The following is a 17,820-nucleotide window of genomic DNA, read 5'->3' on the forward strand; positions in this document are numbered from 1 at the left end:
CTCAGATGAAGGAAGGGCTCAATAACTAAGGAGATGAGAGTAGATTTTACATGGTGGTTCATGAAGGCTTGTGAGCAGAAGTATGAACCAATTTCCCCACTCAACCACACCAAACTTTCTACATAACCCCTGACAACCAAATACCTGGGCTTACAACATGTGATTAACTCTCTTTTATCTCTTTCTTTTCTTCCTATGGTGATTACTAATTGGCCAGGCACACTTTACATATTAATTTATTTAATCCACAAAACAGCCCCATGAGGTAGGTTCTATGATTGTCCCCATTTTACAGATGGAGAAACTGGGGCACAGAGAAGTTACACAGCTGGGTGACAGAGCTGGGATTCAAACCCTGCCAGTCTGGCTCTCTCTTTCACATCTGTCCCCCACAACAAAGTCACCACTTTCTACATGATAACCCCACATGATTCCTTTCCCAATGTTTCCCATATGTTGTATTCTTACCATTTTCAGAACCCGTAACCACAAGTAATTTGTATATCTCCTACACATTCATTGAGTTCCTGGCATATATACCAGATGCTGCACCAGCTGCTGGGAATACAAAGATACAAAGTCCCCATTCTCCAGGAAGGTCCCATCACAGATCTTGCAAGATGAACCAAGTTATGGAGAGGTGAACCTACAGGTCGAGGTGAGAAGGTGGGCCTGGGATGAAACCAAATTGGTAGGTGAAAAAACAATTCTCACCCATCCCAGAAGAACTATTACTTGAGCTGGAATGTTGTTCTCCTACTTATTTCTATGCATCTTTATCTAAGACCATTTTCAAAAGTATCCAATGCAAGGATGACTATTTTTTCCACTCAAATGGTTTTGGTCCTTTGTCTACCACAGTCCTATAGCACTGGTGGATTAAAGTCTGCTGTGTTTGGCACCAATGGATTTTGCTCTGTATGGTTCTTATAGCCATGCATGTATGAGTTGGCACATAGTAGGTGCTCAAGAACCCTTATGGGGTTCATGGTGAAGTGTTAAGGACCATAGGGAAAGATCTGAAATTATCATGCACTGTGCTTTAATATAACTTGTTATAAAACCTTCTTTCTCTTCCTCCCTTGAAACACAAGGAAATATACTGATTCCCTGGCATTGTAAATAAGCCTAGTCTTCCCCAAAGAAGTACTGTGACATGAATGAAATCATCAGTTTACACTGGACAAGATGCTTCTAGAATAGTGTTTGGCACACAGTAAGCTCCCTATAACTATTTGTGGAAGTGAATTAAAATAATCAGCTTTTTTTTTCACACCTGCCTTACACTATAATGTGGCAAAGACTTCCAATAACGAAGTTTGTAAGAAGAATTTGAACAGTAACCCAGATCAAACATAGAAAAAGCAGTTTTACCCACTTCACATGTGTTATCCTAAAAGAATTAGGCTACTTTCTTCCTGGAGTTCACAATCTGCAGATGGCTTAAATTAATTAGGGTCATCCCGCTCCACCTTTAAAAGCTATTAGTGGAAACCTGCCCAACACTAGACACAAAATCTGAAAATGGCATTTTCAAATACTTTGTGGATAACAGGATTTAATGACACTGCTGACCGTCACATTACATAGTGTGATCACAATACGCCAAGCATTAAATATAACCATTTCATTCCACTCTACACAGACCTTTTTGAAAGAAAAAAATAAGCAATGAACAAATGAGATTTTTATCCCCCAAATGATCTGGAATTAACAAAAAAGAAAAATTAAATATCACAGAGGATACTAATTCTGGGACTCCAGTGTGTACAAAACAAAAAGGCTTTGAAATCAGTTGAAATCAACTCACAACATAATAAAGGATACTTTGGAACATTTGCCGCTCATTTGGGTTTTTTTTTTTTTTCGCCAACAATACATAATAAGAATAAAATGTGTTAGACTATTGTTGTGAAACCTGCCTCAGTCCCTCCATCCATGCACCTCTCTTTTGCATTGAGATCTGCCCAGTGACACATGAGCTCTAAAGTGGGTGGATAAAAATAACCTGATCCTCAAAAAGACATGATAAACGCCAGACAGCTGACACTTTGAAGCCCATTTTGACTCTCGAAAGGGACATTCACCCTCCTTTTCCTTCTCACACTTACACATACAACCTGGTGAAAAACACCACCAACAGCCCTGGGTGGAAGGCGGTGATGCGTCTTCACTTCCCCCTCCAGTCTCTGAGGTCACGACTCGCGACTGAACTTTTAATAATTTATATTATTGCATTTCAAAGTGACTCATTTAGAGGAGGAAGCGGAAAGGCTTAAGGAAACCGTAGTAATCCAGCAGACCCCCTATTTCTGCTGCCCGAGTGGAAGCACCCGAAGGTTTCTTCTGACATTCTGACGTAAAGAAAAGGAGTGGGGAGAAATTTAAAGTGGAGGGAGAAAAGCTCAGAGAGGAAATCATAATTGTCCAGGAGTGGGAATCCCTGGGCAAAGCAAACGGTCCCGGAAAGAGAAGGGGGGGAATCAATCTCGTCCACCTATCCGCCCTCGGCTGTCGCCCCAAAGAGGACGCAAACCATCTGCAACGTACAGTTAAGATCAGGGAATTCTTCGACTCGATCTATCTTTCAAACGGTGGCGGGGTTTGGGGCAAGCTTCTAGGTACTGGGGCCCTGGCAGCCTAAGAAGGCTGGCGGAGCAAGCCACCGCGGCCGCCCAGTCTTTGGCCTCAGCAGCCTTGGGGCATGCAGCGCCGGGCACCCAGTAGGCACTCACTAAGTGTTTGCTGAACTGCCGTGCCCCTGAGCCAACTCTGGCGCCCGGCGAGGAGGTCCCCGGCTGCCACTGCGCATCTTCTCCCCCCGCTTCACGTGCCGCCGAGTTCGGCGGCTCGCGGCCGCCCCAGGCCGCCCGCCCCGCGACCCTCCCCTGAGGCGCCGCCGGCGCCGCCGAGCCTCACTTACGGGGGAGTCGTAGGAGAAGGCGCACTCGTTCTTGTAGACCCTGTCCCCGGACCGGGGCACGCGGATCGTGGGCATGTGGGGCACCAGCAGCTCTCCGATGTCTCCTGCAGCCATCTTCCGGTTGCCGCTGCCGCCCGGCATGCCGAACAGGGCGCCCCGGCGCTGCATGGCCGCGGCGCGCACCCAAGCGCAGCGGAGCGGAGCGGAGCGCTGGGTCCGCCCGCGGCGGCGGCGGCGGGCTGCGCGGGCGACGGGAGCCGAGCCGGGAAGGGTGGGGAAAGCGGGCCGCGGGGCTGGAGCGGGCACGGGAGGCCTGGGCCTACTGGCGGGCTGGTGGAAGGGACGCTGCTATTTTTAATCCAATGGCGAATCGCCGGCCCAGTTGCAGCGTCAGGCGGGGCGCTGGGAAGGGCCAGCAGCAGCGCGCGGGGAGGGGGAGCTGGAGAGGGGCCTTGCGCCCTGGCCCGGCTCGGCGCCGGGGGCGGAGGGCAAGACCCCGGGCCGCAGGCTCGGAAGTCGAGAGCATGCTGCCGTGGGGCACCACCTCGGTGTTTTCTACCGTAAATCGTTAGGTTGCGAAGGGGCAACTCCGAGGCAACCAACACAAAGAGCAGGATTTGAGCTTTTAAAAACCGCTTGCTTTTAAAACATCTGAGGATAACAGCGGGGACTGCCCCTGATTGGGTAGGGGTGGAACTTGAGGTGCAAATCTAGAACCTAACGTCGGGCCCAAATCTAAATTTGTTCTTTGCACTTCAGTGTTAATCTCACTAAGCCTCATTCCTCACTTTTTTAACACCTAAATCTCGTTAAAAGAGAATAGAGTAGGATCCAGGAAGGATAGATGTGTATTCTTCCAATAATACAGATTTTTCTTACGTATGGGGGAGGGGTGTCAAGATTATTTGGGGGGGGTATATTTTTCTCTACCTTTGGAAAGTGTTCTGCGAGATTCGAGGTCTCCGCGTTCAGCATTCAACTGACTGATTTGGGATCTTACGTGCACACATGCATCTTCCCTGCTTTTGCACGTCCAGTTCCTCAAAATAAATAATAAACAGCGTTAGGCTGGGGAGAAGGGGGGGTGAATAATCTGCAAACAGAGCATGCCTCACAGCATACTCTCATTTTCTCCAAAAAACTCTTAAAATACAGGTTCAATTCCATTGAGCTTCCCTAACTACACCCAACTTAAAGGGCAGGATACCTGTGATCCCTACCAGTTAATGAAATGGAAAAATAGTGACTCAAAATGCTGATTTCTGTGCAAATCAAAACTATAATGAGATACCACCTCACACTGCTCAGAATGGCCATTATTAAAAAGTCTACAAATAACAAATGCTGGGGAAGGTGTGGAGGAAAGAGAACCCTCCTACACTGTTGGTGGGAATGTAAGTTGGTGCAGCCACTATGGAGAACAGTATGGAGGTTCCTCAGAAAACTAAAAATAGAATTACCATGTGATCCAGTGATCCCACTCCTGGGCATATATATCCAGACAAAACTATAGTTCAAAAAGATACTTGTTTTTCTCTTTCTGACTTACTTCACTCTGTAAGACAGACTCTAGGTCCATCCACCTCACTACAAATAACTCAATTTCGTTTCTTTTTATGGCTGAGTAATATTCCATTGTGTATATGTGCCACATCTTCTTTATCCATTCATCTGTCGATGGACACTTGGGTTGCGTCCATGTCCTGGCTATTGTAAATAGAGCTGCAATGAACATTGTGGTACATGACTCTTTGAATTATGGTTTTCTCAGGGTATACGGAAATCTAAAAAAATATATGGAATCTAAAAAAAAAAAAAATGGTTCTGAAGAACCTAGGGGCAGGAGAGGGATAAAGACGCAGACATAGAGAATGGACTTGAGGACACAGGGAGTGGGAAGGGTAAGCTGGGACGAAGTGAGAGAGTGGCATGGACATATATACACTACCAAATGTAGAGTCTGTCATACAGAGTGAAGTAAGTCAGAAAGAGAAAAACAAATATAGTATGCTAACACATATGTATGGAATCTAAGGGGAAAAAAAAAAAAGGTCATGAAGAACCTAGGGGCAAGACGGGAATAAAGACACAGACCTACTAGAGAAAGGACTTGAGGATATGGGGAGGGGGAAGGGTAAGCTGTGACAAAGTGAGAGAGTGGCATGGACATATATACACTACCAAACATAAAATAGATAGCTAGTGGGAAGCAACCGCATAGCACAGGGAGATGAGCTCTGTGCTTTGTGACCACCTAGAGGGGTGGGATAGGGAGGGTGGGAGGGAGGGAGATGCAAGAGGGAAGAGATATGGGAACATATGTATATGTATAACTGATTCACTTTGTTATAAAGCAGAAACTAACACAATTATAAGCAATTATACTCCAATAAAGATGTTAAAAAAAAAAAAAGAGGGACTTCCCTGGTGGTACAGTGGTTAAGAATCCACCTTCCAATGCAGGGGATGCCGGTTCGATGCCTCGTCGGGGAACTAAGATCCCACATGCCAAAGGGCAACTAAGCCCTCACACCGCAACTACTGAGCACGTGAGCCACAACTAGAGAGCTTCGTGATGCAACTACAGAGCCCAAACACCGCAACCATGAGCCCACATGCCGCAACAAAGCTCCTGTGCAACTACGACCCGCTGCAGCCAAAAATAAATAAATAAATATTTTGTTTAAAAATCTCAATAAAAAAAGAATGTGTATATGTGTATAACTGAGTCACTTTGCTGTACAGCAGAGATTGTAAACTGTAATCAACTATACTTCAATTAAAAAAAACAACAACACACTGATTTCTGCAAGCCTCTCCCAGATCAAATAGTACTAAAATGCCTTTTTTTTTCTTCCATTATTTCTCTGTCACTCTCTGATTTTGTAGATGTGCTGCCTCTGCTAGGGAGAAAGGATGGTACCTGAAATTTGATGTGAGGAGGACGAATGAGCCCTTTCTTGCCCTGCTCTTCTAAATTTCCACACCTCAAGCAAGGCTCAAACACCACACATCTATGTAACTCACAACTTTCTAATGCAATCTGTTGGAAATGGAGAAGAAGAGACACAAAGCAAAAAATTAAACACCAATGCTACCCTCATCCTTGGGCAGATACTCGCAAGGAGTTTTTGCTTTTTATTATCCTCACCAGCTTCTCACCTTCTAGTAGTATCTATGCCTGTTTCAGGTTCATGGATGAAACTTGCTTGTCTAATTACAGAGAAAAACTTGATTCAGAAGCATTCAAAATTTAAGATTTTAAATATTTTAAAATTAAATGCAAATTAAATTGAGACACTATTTTTCACCCTTCAGACTAATAAAGATATATTGAGTTGGCCCAGGTTTGGGAAATAGGCCCTCACATACATTGCTGATAGGAATAAAGACGTTAAACTTCCTTGAAAGGAAATTTAACAACACCAACCATAATTTTATATGCATATAATGTTTTCCCCAGCAATTCTTTATCTAGACGTTTATGCTACAGATAAATTCACACTGTTTAAGGATATTTATTGGAGCATTGTTTATAGTAACAAAAAACTGGGAACAGCCTAAAAATCCATCTGTAGGAAGTGGTTAAAATACGGTACCGTCGAAAGAATGAAGCACCCTGTACATGCTGATGTGGAACAATCTCCAAATCATATTACCAGATTAAAAGAGCTGAGTGCAAATCAATGTGTAAAAGCAAAGCGTACATTCAAGGCCAAGGATGTGCAATAGGTGCTCTGGCACATCCTGTATACCATGGGCCTTCCTTCCAGGTGGTTGTACCTGTGCTAAATATTTTTAATGTTGCCCCTAGATAGCTATAGATTTAGACATTGATATCAATATCATGTAAATTTATGCAACATCATAGATAGATAGGTGCTTGTTTGGCCTTAGGAAGCCTCTGGAAGAACACACAAGAAATTAATGACAATTGGGCTCTGTGGAGAGAAACACAGTGCCTAAGGTTAGAGAGGAACTTACTACCACTATCTACTTTTCTGTACCATTAACATCTTTATTATGTGCAAGTATTGTTTTAAAAAGTAATTATAACTCAGTTGTAAAAACAATAACCAGTAATATTAATAGAAGTTGAAGACAATTACTGCACCACCATAAAAATACATCCCAACTTTTTTCATGCAATGGCACGCATTGAAAATGATAATATTTGTACAGCCCACTGAAGTAATTGGTCAAGGATGGCTTCATGCAGCCTGGGGCTACTAGTCTGGGGCCCCAGTCACTGCAAGCCCCACCCATGGCCTCCCAAGGATCAAAGAGATCTCATCACACCTGAATGCCATCTCTGCATACCAGAATGTCAATGGCACACCAGATGGAAAGTTCTAATCAAAACAGGGGGAAAAAAAGAAAAATAGGGGAAAATGACACCATCTAAACATGGAGGAATGATTAAATTGGGTACATCTATTCAAAGATGTTTATATAAATCTTAAAAATGATTATTATAAAAATGATTGTTTTAATACATTTGTAGTATGTTAGCGTAACATATTTACAATACTTATACATTATTATTGCAACTGGGTAAAAATAAACATGCATTTTTGACAAGACTGGAAAGACAAAATTTAAATAGTTATGTTTAGGATTTGTTATAGGATTTTGTTTTTATTTTCAAAATGTCTTCAATGATGTTACGTTTTTAAAATAATGTAAAAATTTATCAACACACAAAGGCTAATAAGAGAAACTTCACTGAATTAAGACAATGTCTTAATCATGCCATTTTAGGGAAAAATTCTAGTTCAATTACTGGAATTTTAAAACTTAATTTTGCAAATTCTATATATGACTATTTTACTATTGGGCCAGTTTCCACATGTGGATCTTGATCAAAGAGAGGGAATAAGGTGATGATGAGTACACAATTTTAACTTCCAACATAAATTTAAAGTCTTACTGGAGAATTCCCTGGTGGTCCAGTGGTTAGGACTCCGCACTTTCATTGCTGAGGGCGCGGGTTCAATCCCTGGTCCGGGAAGTAAGATCCTGAAAGCCACGTGGCACAGCCAAAAATAAGTAAATAAAGTCTTACCGAAGAGATTTCAGAGGACCTAAGACGAAGAACTGACTTTTGTCACATCAAGGTGGTTAGGCCACCACGTCACTCTACAGCTCTAAAGCCTCCTCCCATGATGCTCAGGGTGGAGCCCAGACTCCCATGGCCTGCCATTCAGGGACCTCTCCCATCTAGCACCCCTTCTTTTCAGACTTTACTCCCACTCCTACACTTCAGGTGAGCTCTATTTACTGTACCCCAAGGATAAATGTACTTGTCTTCTAGCCTTGGCTGAAAGCTCCCCCTCTCATTCCTATCTTCTCTGTTCTTTCAAGACTTTTTATGTGAAGCCTTTTCTGACAGCTCCAATGCTGAGGAATCAATCTTTAAAAAATGACAGCCCCATTGCCTGTACCCATCATTAGATACTGCCTTATAACACCTTTTGTACTGTTATTTAATTAGTCTTGGTTCCATATCTTGTCCCCTAGAAAGCAAATCCTTTGAAAGAAGTTATATTTCTAAGTATCCTTGCACATCGTGGCAGCTCAGTGTTTACGGAATATTGCCTGCCCAGAATGGAGTGCTCTGTTTATTTTAGGCACTCAATAAGTACCTACCAAATGAATGACTCACATCTGTGACATTGTAATAGATATGTTTTGTAGTCAGCTCTGTGCCTTTTAGGTAAAATTCATTGCTGCATAAATGTTCCCAGAGGTTACATTAAAACATGACATGAATATTAGTTACTGTGACCAATGCCAAAAAAGGGGAATTTGGGAAATCTACAGAGAAAAAAGATATCTTAATTATTTCAATTAACGGAATAGCTCTTGACCTCAGATGTCCTCTAATTATTTGCGGTGATCTGGTAAAGCCATATATGACGACAGCTTGTTATGGAGACATATCCATAAAATTTTCTATCCTGGCAGAGAGCCTCTGCAAGAAGCACTGGTTATTAAATATAAAACAATCGGTCACTGGTTAAGAAACTTAAGGCATTTTCTGTTTGAAGCAATTCTATGTACCAATCAAAAGTCATGTGGTATAAGAATATTCATTGACATGTAAAAAAAGATCACTGTAAGGCAGACACCAAGAACAGATTATAAATGAGCACATACACTATCATTCTGTCTAAATACATGCACACATATACACATAGGCATAGCATAGAAAAAAGATTGGAATAACCTACATTTTAGTGGCATTTATCTCTGGCTGAAAAAAGATATTTTTGTTTATTTTTTCTTTGTCCTCTTCCATGTTATCTAAATGCTTTGCATTAAGTCTCTGTTTCTTTTTGTAAATAAGGTAAATGCTAACTTTTTACATTACCATTTGATTATGTCAATTTTCTCTTCCACCTGTCCTCTTTCTTACTTGCTTGTCCCCTCTACCCTCCATATAAAACTCAGCAAGCTTCTGTTAAGTTTATAGACAATCTGCCTAACTAGAAGGGTGGTTCAGATTGGAATGAGCAAACTCCTTGAAGAGCTCCTTTTTTTCTTATTAATTTTTTTTTAAATTTATTTGTTTTTAGCTGCGTTGGGTCTTCGTTGCTGCGCGGGGGCTTTCTCTCTAGTTGCGACGAGCAGGGGCTACTCTTCGTTGTGGCTCAAGGGTTTCTCACTGTGGTGGCTTCTCTTGTTGCGGAGCACGGGCTCTAGGCGCTTGGCCTTCAGTAGTTGTGACTCGCGGGTTCTAGAGCGCAGGCTCAGTAGTTGTGGTGCACGGGCTTAGTTGCTCCGCGTCATGGGGGATCTTCCCAGACCAGGGCTCGAACCCACGTCCCCTGCATTGGCAGGCAGATTCTTAACCACTGCACCACCAGGGAAGTCCCAAGAGCTCTTAACATCAAGGTGAGGTAAGCTGTTATTCCGCTTAAGAGGATACCTGAGATCCCTGTTCACCTTTTTGGGTTTCATGATCTGTAATACCACAGTCCTTCCAGGAGCCTGACTCATAAGTTACTCACCGAGGTAGACAGGCAAGTTGCCTTTCTGGCCAATCTGACACCATCCCTACTCATGCCCACCACCATTTCCATGCACACACAGGCAGACGTGCCCTCCACTCTGGTGTAGACAAGCCTGGTGTGAACACAGTAAAAAAAACATGTTAACCATAGAGCCACAGGCTGCTCTTCTGGTTTCCTCGTAAATGGACAAAGCGAGTTACCTAAACATGATGCAGACTGGCTCCAAAATCCAAAGAAATTTACCAAATATAGTCCCTATAGTGGTAGGGAGCTTGAGATAAAGAACTTTTCTATATTATTTCTGTATTTCTAAATTTCTATATTATTAATATTAAAATCCCCTCTGGAATTTCACTGGGATGGCAAACCCCTGTTTTCAGAATCTCTCTCCCACCTTCTGTCACAGGGCACCTGCCACTTCCTGCTCTCCAGTTGCTGTCTGCACATTTGCTGTCATCACATTTGCTGTCATTTGCTGCACAGTTGCTGTCATCACTGTAGGACTAGCATTATGTCCTATAGATGCTGATGGTCAAGATCAGGAGTTGGCAAACTGCAGCACAAATCCAGCCTGCAGTTTGCTTTTGTAAATAGAGTGTTGCTGGAACCCAGCCACACTCATCCACTTACATATTGTCTGTGGCTGTTTTGGCGCTCCAACGGCCAAGTGGAGTAGATGCAACCAAAACCACGTGGACTAACATCCAAGGTATTTACTGTCTGGCCCTTTACAGAAAACATTTGCCAGCCCCTGGTCAAGATCCCTACAGGCCATGCGTTATGATCCAGAATCAGAATTGACATGACCCTAAGCAAGAGAATTAAGTTGTGCTACTTATCCTTCAGGTGATGGCAAACCTGTTTATCTGAATGGAGAAAAAGCCTGCAACCAGATCAGTAGCTGCAAACTGAATGCCACGAGATGCATTAATTTGCTTCATAAGGAGATCATCTCTGGAACCTCAACGAAATTGAAATCACCACCTTGTTAACTTTACCACAGTCCACTATCATTCTCCATTCTAACGGGAGAAATGGTAGGAAATGATGGGGAAAAGAATGGGAGTATGACAGAAATCACCAAGTCTATGTCTTCCTGATCTTTGATACTGGCATGAATTCCTGCAGCTCCACTCAAAGTGCAGCTTTGATTCACATTTACAATTTTGTTAGGGAAGGGGAACATCAGTGGCATCCTCTTGGTCCTTCCTCCTATGGTAATTCTTTTTTTTTTTTTAATTAATTAATTAATTTATTTATTTTTGGCTGCATTGGGTCTTTGTTGCTGCGCACGGGCTTTCTCTAGTTGTGGCGAGCGGGGGCTACTCTTCATTGCGGTGCGCGGGCTTCTCATTGTGGTGGCTTCTCTTGTTGCGGAGCACGGGCTCTAGGCACGTGGGCTTCAGTAGTTGTGGCATGCAGGCTCAATAGTTGTGGCTCGCGGGCTCTAGAGCACAGGCTCAGTAGTTGTGGCGCACGGGCTTAGTTGCTCCGCGGCATGTGGGATCTTCCCAGACCAGGGCTCGAACCCATGTCCCCTGCATTGGCAGGCAGATTCTTAACCACTGCGCCACCAGGGAAGCCCCTCCTATGGTAATTCTTACTCCACGGTTCAGGGAGCCAATGTGGAGATTCTACAGTTTGCTAAGGTCATGTATTCCAATAATACTTTCAGGAACTGGAGTACCAGCCACAGGATGAGCTCGGGGTCCCACTCGGCCTACCGTGAGGTGAAGTAGGTCAGAAGTCCATATATCATCTGCTCCCCATAAGCCTCCACTCCAGCAGATGGGAACGGCATTCCAGCAAGTTATAGTTTCAATCATAGCCAACTTCCAATAGTCTTTGAAAAGTTTGGATATTTCCCATTCTCCAGGGCACTGTTACTAGGGAAGCAGCTTCAGGGAAGGCCAGGAGGAAGGTTCAGAATGTCCATATTTGATAATATTATAGAATCTTTCCTAAGGAACCCAGCCTCCACTCCAATCAAGGAGCTCTGGGAGTGCCAACTAACTCCTCCTGACTATCTAGCAAGGTGTCTTGATTGAGGTCTCTAAACATGCAGTTGGGGAGGGTGGGATATGATATCTTAGTGGAAGATCCACTGCTTACACTCCTGGGAACCCCATGGTAAAATGTAGCCAGAGTTGTCTGTGGATTAGCCATTCCCTAAGATCTGTTAATCACGTTTGAACTGCTGCTTCATATCAAAACCATGCTGGCTTTACTCCTGGTAGTGAATTACTACCACCTGGGGAATCCACCCCAGACTCCTCCAGCCCCACAGGGATCAGAAAGCCCACTTCATGGGCAACTCCTGTGAGCAGCATTCAGAGCCCATTGGAAAATTAGTAAATTACTAATTGCAGGGGACACGGGTTCGAGCCATGGTCTGGGAAGATCCCACATGCCGCGGAGCAACTAAGCTCGTGCACCACAACTCCTGAGCCTGCGCCCTAGAGTCCGTGAGCCACAACTGCTGAGTCTGTGTGCCACAACTACTGAAGCCCGTGCGCCTAAAGCCCATGCTCCACAACAAGAGAAGCCACCGCAATGAGAAGCCCGCACGCCACAACAAAGAGTAGCCCCCGCTCACCGCAACTAGAGAAAGCCCACGCACAGCAACGAAGACCCAACACAGCCAAAAATAGATAAAATAAAATAAATAAATTTATAAAATTAAAAAAAAAATAGATTCTGGGCCCTGTTGGAGACATTTGATAGATCTAATTCAGCATTTCTATCTCTTGAGTCCCTTCCTCTATGCTATGCCAAGGAACTTCCAGCCCTTTGTCACCATTTAGCATGAGCCAGCATTTGGTGCAGGTTTGGGTTGGGCAACCAAAGTTTGCATTAGGACCGTGCCCACGCTAATACATTCTATACAGAATGTCTGCTGAGTAAATCCATATCGATCGATTTGGTCTGATTCAAATTCATGTTTTGCCCTCCTTGGTCAAACATCCTCAAAAGTCATTCCCACAGATATTTGCCCCATTTTTGTAGAATTTGTTGATTCCCGTGACATCCTGGAATATAACTACTGAACTCTTCCACTCTGACTCTGCAGTTTACTCTTGGAGACCATGTTGGGTTATCAGGGAAAATGGTTATCAGTAGAAAATACTAAAGCGTTGGACAATGAGAAAAACGCTAACTTGCTCCTGAAAGAGAGTATGGCTTTTTTAGAAGAAAGGGAAAAAGAAAGAAGGAAAGAGTGTGGGGAAAAGTTCAGAAGTGTTTCAGAATTTAGGACTCCCAGTCCCCTACATACCCCTAGATTTCTCTATTTCAATTATGGGAATCCTTACTCTTTCCTCACTTGTGCCAGTACTTGGACATTAAAGTAAGGAAGACAGCATTTTCAGCAGTAGAATTTGACTTTCAGAGATCTCATTCTACAGCTGCAAGCAGGAAGTAATTATTTTATCACAGTCACATAAATATTTTGAGATTCATCCTATTCCTTGAAGACTTTAAAATTTTGAACATGTCCTTTCCTTGCATCAAATTATCCAATTATCCATCTTTTAAAACAGAGCCCTGACATTTCCCACTGCCCAAGGGCTAGGACAGCCACCTTTTCCAGAACTTTATGGCTCTGGACACACAGTCCCACACAATACAAGTGTTCACCTGATTGATCTATTTCACCACTGAGTACTACAGCCTGCTATATTCTGTCTTGAAATCTGAATGGAAATCTAACTGCCTTCTACCCAGTTCTGAACTGAAAAGCAATTCCAAATACCCACCTCGTATCCCCCAGCATTTATTGCTTGCAACACATTCTCTGAGAGTGAAAAAGTTGGAGTTCTTCCGTCATAAGCAATAGAAACTAGCTCTGACCAACATAAAGGAATAAGAAGGGGTGTTTTGGAAAAGTACTGGTTGACTCCTGGTACTGAAGAACAGGCTGAACTATCAGAAACCAAAGCTCCAAGGTCACAGTAGCAGCCACTCATGCACCTTCTTTCCAAATGCTGCCACCAGTTAATGAAACAATAATTTCATTCCATCCATATGCGTCTCTACTCAAGGTCTAGGTTTCTAGGAGAAAGTCTGCTTGGTTGGGCATCTGAATATGCCGATGCCTGTGATTGGAAGGGGGCATTCTGCAAATAAGGGATGCTAATCAGAACCAAATTCGATAAATAAATACTGTACTGATCTTGCAGAATTGTTACAAGGATGTGAAATGTTTGTAAAGCATTTAACAGAGTTCCTGGAACATGCTAACTATTCTTATTATTTCTATCATTATCCACAAACCTGATACCTTCCTTCCTCTTCAGTGAGTGACTGCATGTTACTGTGGGGAACTGCTTTCCTCCATACATATAGCTAACCAAATCGCTCTCTCAGTATTCATTGATCACTTCATGAACACTCGTGCTTTTATACTTTTGCTCATGATGAACCCCAGTTGGAATATTCTCCCTCATTCATTTGATGTTTCTAAATCCTATTTGCCCCACATTTTTCAGAAAGTCTACCACATACACTTACTGCTTATGTCACTCATTAGATAATAAGTGTATTTTAGAAAATCTTTTATTTATCCACTCTGTCTCCCTGACTAGATTTCAGGTCACTTGAGGGCAGAGACCATCATAATACATCTTTGCACTCCCTGATCTAAGCTGTGCTTTTACATATAGAAGTTGCTCAAAAAAAATGTTTTTGATTTGCAATATCCATCCCTCCTTCTCTCTTAGAAAAAGAAATTGGGAGACCTACTGTATAGCACAGAGAACTCTACTCAATTCTTTGTAATGACTTACATGGGAAAAGAATCTAAAAAAGAGTGGATTGGGAATTCCCTGGTGGTTCAGTGGTTAGGACTCCATGCTTTCACTGCTGAGGGCCGGGTTTGATCCCTGGTCGGGGAACTAAGATACCACAAGCCACACTGTGTGGCCAAAAAAATAACAATAAAATAAAATAAAGTAAATAAAAATAAATAAAAATTTAAAAATAAAATAAAAGAGTGGATATACATATATGTATAACTGATTCACTTTACTGTATACCTGAAACTAACACAACATTGTAAATCAACTATACTCCAACAAAAATTAAAAAAAAAAAAAAAAAGAAAATGAAATTGGGTAATGTTCTCAGGTAAAAAACTAAATTTTCCAACTTTGCATCTAGGTGCATCTAGTACATTTTAGAAACTAAGATGTAAGGAGAAAGTGTTATGCCTTTCTGATGTCATTCTGATCTGGATGTAATGCCTGGAGCTCCAGCAGCCATCTTGGACCTTAAGTGAGGATGGAATCCAGGTTTGGTAGAGAATAAAGATGGGAAGTTACTCGATCCCTGATGGTTTCTTAGAGCTGCATACTAGTCAGCCCTGGGCTGTCTACTTCTGAATGGTCTTCATAAAAGAAAAATAAATTTGTATCTGTTTAAGTCACCATTTTTGAAGGAGGTAGTGGGAAATGCTCTGTTACAAGTAGCTGAATACAATTTCTAAATGATACAACTACATTAGAAAATTAGAAATACAGACCAATTTTTTAAAATTCTTGTTACTTAGTACTAAGTAATTAAGTATGCTTTATTTTTAACACTCATGTGAAAATCTCTTAAAAGCTTTTATGATCTCGTGACTTGTGTAGTAGGCTGAATAATGGCCCCCCAAAGATATTCGCATCCTAATTCCTGGAACCTGTGAATATTATCTCATGTGGCAAAAAAAGATCTGTGTGTGGCATATGTGATTAAATTAAGTATCTTGAGAATTATCCTAGATTATCTGGGCGAGATCTAAATGTAATCACAAATGTCCTTATAAAAGAGAGGCAGAATGAGATTTGACACACACAGAAAAGGAAATGGCAATGTGACCACACAGGCAGAGATTGGAGTGATGTGACCACAAGCCAAAGGATACTGGCAGCCACAAGAAGCTGGAAGAAGCAAGAATGGATTCTCTCCTGGAGCCTCCAGAAGGAGAACAGCCCTGCCCACACCTTGATTTCAGACTTGGCTTCCAGAACTATGAAGGAATAGATTTCAGCCATTTTAAGCCACCAAGTTTGTGTTGATTTGTTACAGCAGCCATAGGAAACTAATACAGCTTGAATTGCTTTTCTGCTTCTCTTTTAATGAGGAACTATACTTTCTTCCACAAACCACCTGTTGTCTTCTTAACTCCTACCTCCCAACACCTCACGGCTGACACATTATAGATGCCCAAAATATATTTGGTAAATGTGTGAGTTCACACATTTTCCTTTTGTCCAACTAAGATGCAGTATTCCACAACATACACATGATTAGCCGTCAACTGCATGACACAGATTAACAACTAGCATACTGGGGGAATGCACAAAATAAATTTAAAGAATAGACTGGTTTTGCAAGGATCAAGTGTCCAGAAAGTTAATCACTGAAAAGAATGTGACACTGCAGGCAGTTTGAAGTGGGGCAAGGACTTTGGGCTTCCTCTTTACAGGCAGTGGAGAGTCACTGAAGGCTGTTGAGCAGGAAAGTGACGTACGTGGAGGTGACCTTTGAGGGAGATAAGGCTGGTGGCCCAGTGTAGCACAGGCTGCAGGCGGATGGCTACTGGCAAAAAGAACCTGCTGGAGATATTGCAAAAATGCATGCAGCAAGCAATGACCAAGTCAGGGAGAAGCAGTGGAAATCATGTTCCATGAGGGAACTTGTAAAGTGAAAATTGACAGGACATTGATTTGGGAGATAAAAGGCCAATGTTACTCCTAGCTATAGCTATCCAGCTCTACTCCCTAGTTACATAACCTGAGAGAATTAATTAACTGCTCCACACTTCGTTCTCTTCATTTGTAAAATGGTAGGAAGATTAAAAAAATATTTACTTTCTATGTATGAAGAAAAAAATCTTGTAAGAATTGCACTTTCCCTCACTTTCTTCTCATTCTCATTGCCTCCTCTATTTAAAAAAAAACTCAGATATCTCCTCACTTATATGTGGACTCTAAAATATGACACAAATGAACTTATTTATGAAACAGACTCACAGACATAGAGAACAGACTTGTGGTTGCCAAGAGGGTGTGGAAGTGAGGGAGGGATGGATTGGGAGTTTGGGATTAGCAGATGCAAACCATTATATATAAAGAGGATAAACAACGAGGTCCTACTGTGTAGCACAGGGAACTGTATTCTGTATCCTGTGATAAACCATAATGGAAAAGAATATGAAAAAGAATGTACAAGTTTGAATCACTTTGCTGTCCAGCAGAAATTAACACAACATTGTAAATCAACTATACTTCAGTACAATAATTTTTTAAAAAAACCTCAGATATCTCCTAAACTCTCTTGAAATGATGACACGACAAGAGATCACATGAAGAGAAAGCTTCAAAGTATACAAGAAAGTCAAATGTTCTAATGAAACTTCTGACAGATATGTACGGTGTCATTCATCTAAATTGTGTTGTATTATTTCCAATGTCACTTTGACAGCCCCATTAAATATAAGCAGTTTGTAAGAACAGTTTAAGTACATGAATAGTTCTCAAAAAATTTGTCCTATGAAACTAACTAGAGAAGAAGAAGGTAAAGGACAATTAAAGGAAAAGGAGGAGGAGGAAGAGGAAGATAGAAGTATGTCGAATGGGTGACTGAAACAACAAAAATTTATTTTCTCACAATTCTGGAGTCCAGAAGTCCAAAATCGAGGTGTCAGCAGGTTTGGTTCCTTCTGAGGCCTCTTTCCTTGGCTTGTAGATGGCTATCTTTCCCCATGTCTTCACATGATCTTCCTTCTGTAAATATCTTTGTTCTAATCTCCTGTTAAAAGACAAGTCATACTGGATTAGGGCCCACCTAATGATCTCATTTTAACTTAATTACCTCTATAAAGATCCTATTTCCAAATAA

At 42.1% G+C, this 17,820-nt stretch overlaps 1 protein-coding gene across 4 annotated transcripts in view; it reads right to left on the bottom strand.

The window, feature by feature from the left end:
* Window positions 1-17,647, bottom strand: part of USP13 (ubiquitin specific peptidase 13) — a 130,103-nt gene extending 112,456 nt beyond the window's left edge. For 3 of the 4 annotated variants that reach the window (XR_009701284.1, XM_061193384.1, XM_061193383.1), the window contains exon 1: window positions 2,924-3,138. Coding sequence is in view for 2 of the 4 variants with exons in the window: in XM_061193384.1 (XP_061049367.1) it covers window positions 2,924-3,091 (168 nt within the window). In the remaining 2 variants the exon portion in view is untranslated. Of the gene's footprint in view, window positions 1-2,923; window positions 3,139-17,589 lie in introns of those variants that run through there. The other variant, XM_061193385.1, reaches the window with a different exon arrangement.
* Between the last annotated feature and the right edge of the window lie 173 nt (window positions 17,648-17,820).

The sequence above is a fragment of the Eubalaena glacialis genome, chromosome 6, assembly GCF_028564815.1.
Source record: "Eubalaena glacialis isolate mEubGla1 chromosome 6, mEubGla1.1.hap2.+ XY, whole genome shotgun sequence".
Taxonomy (NCBI): domain Eukaryota; kingdom Metazoa; phylum Chordata; class Mammalia; order Artiodactyla; family Balaenidae; genus Eubalaena; species Eubalaena glacialis.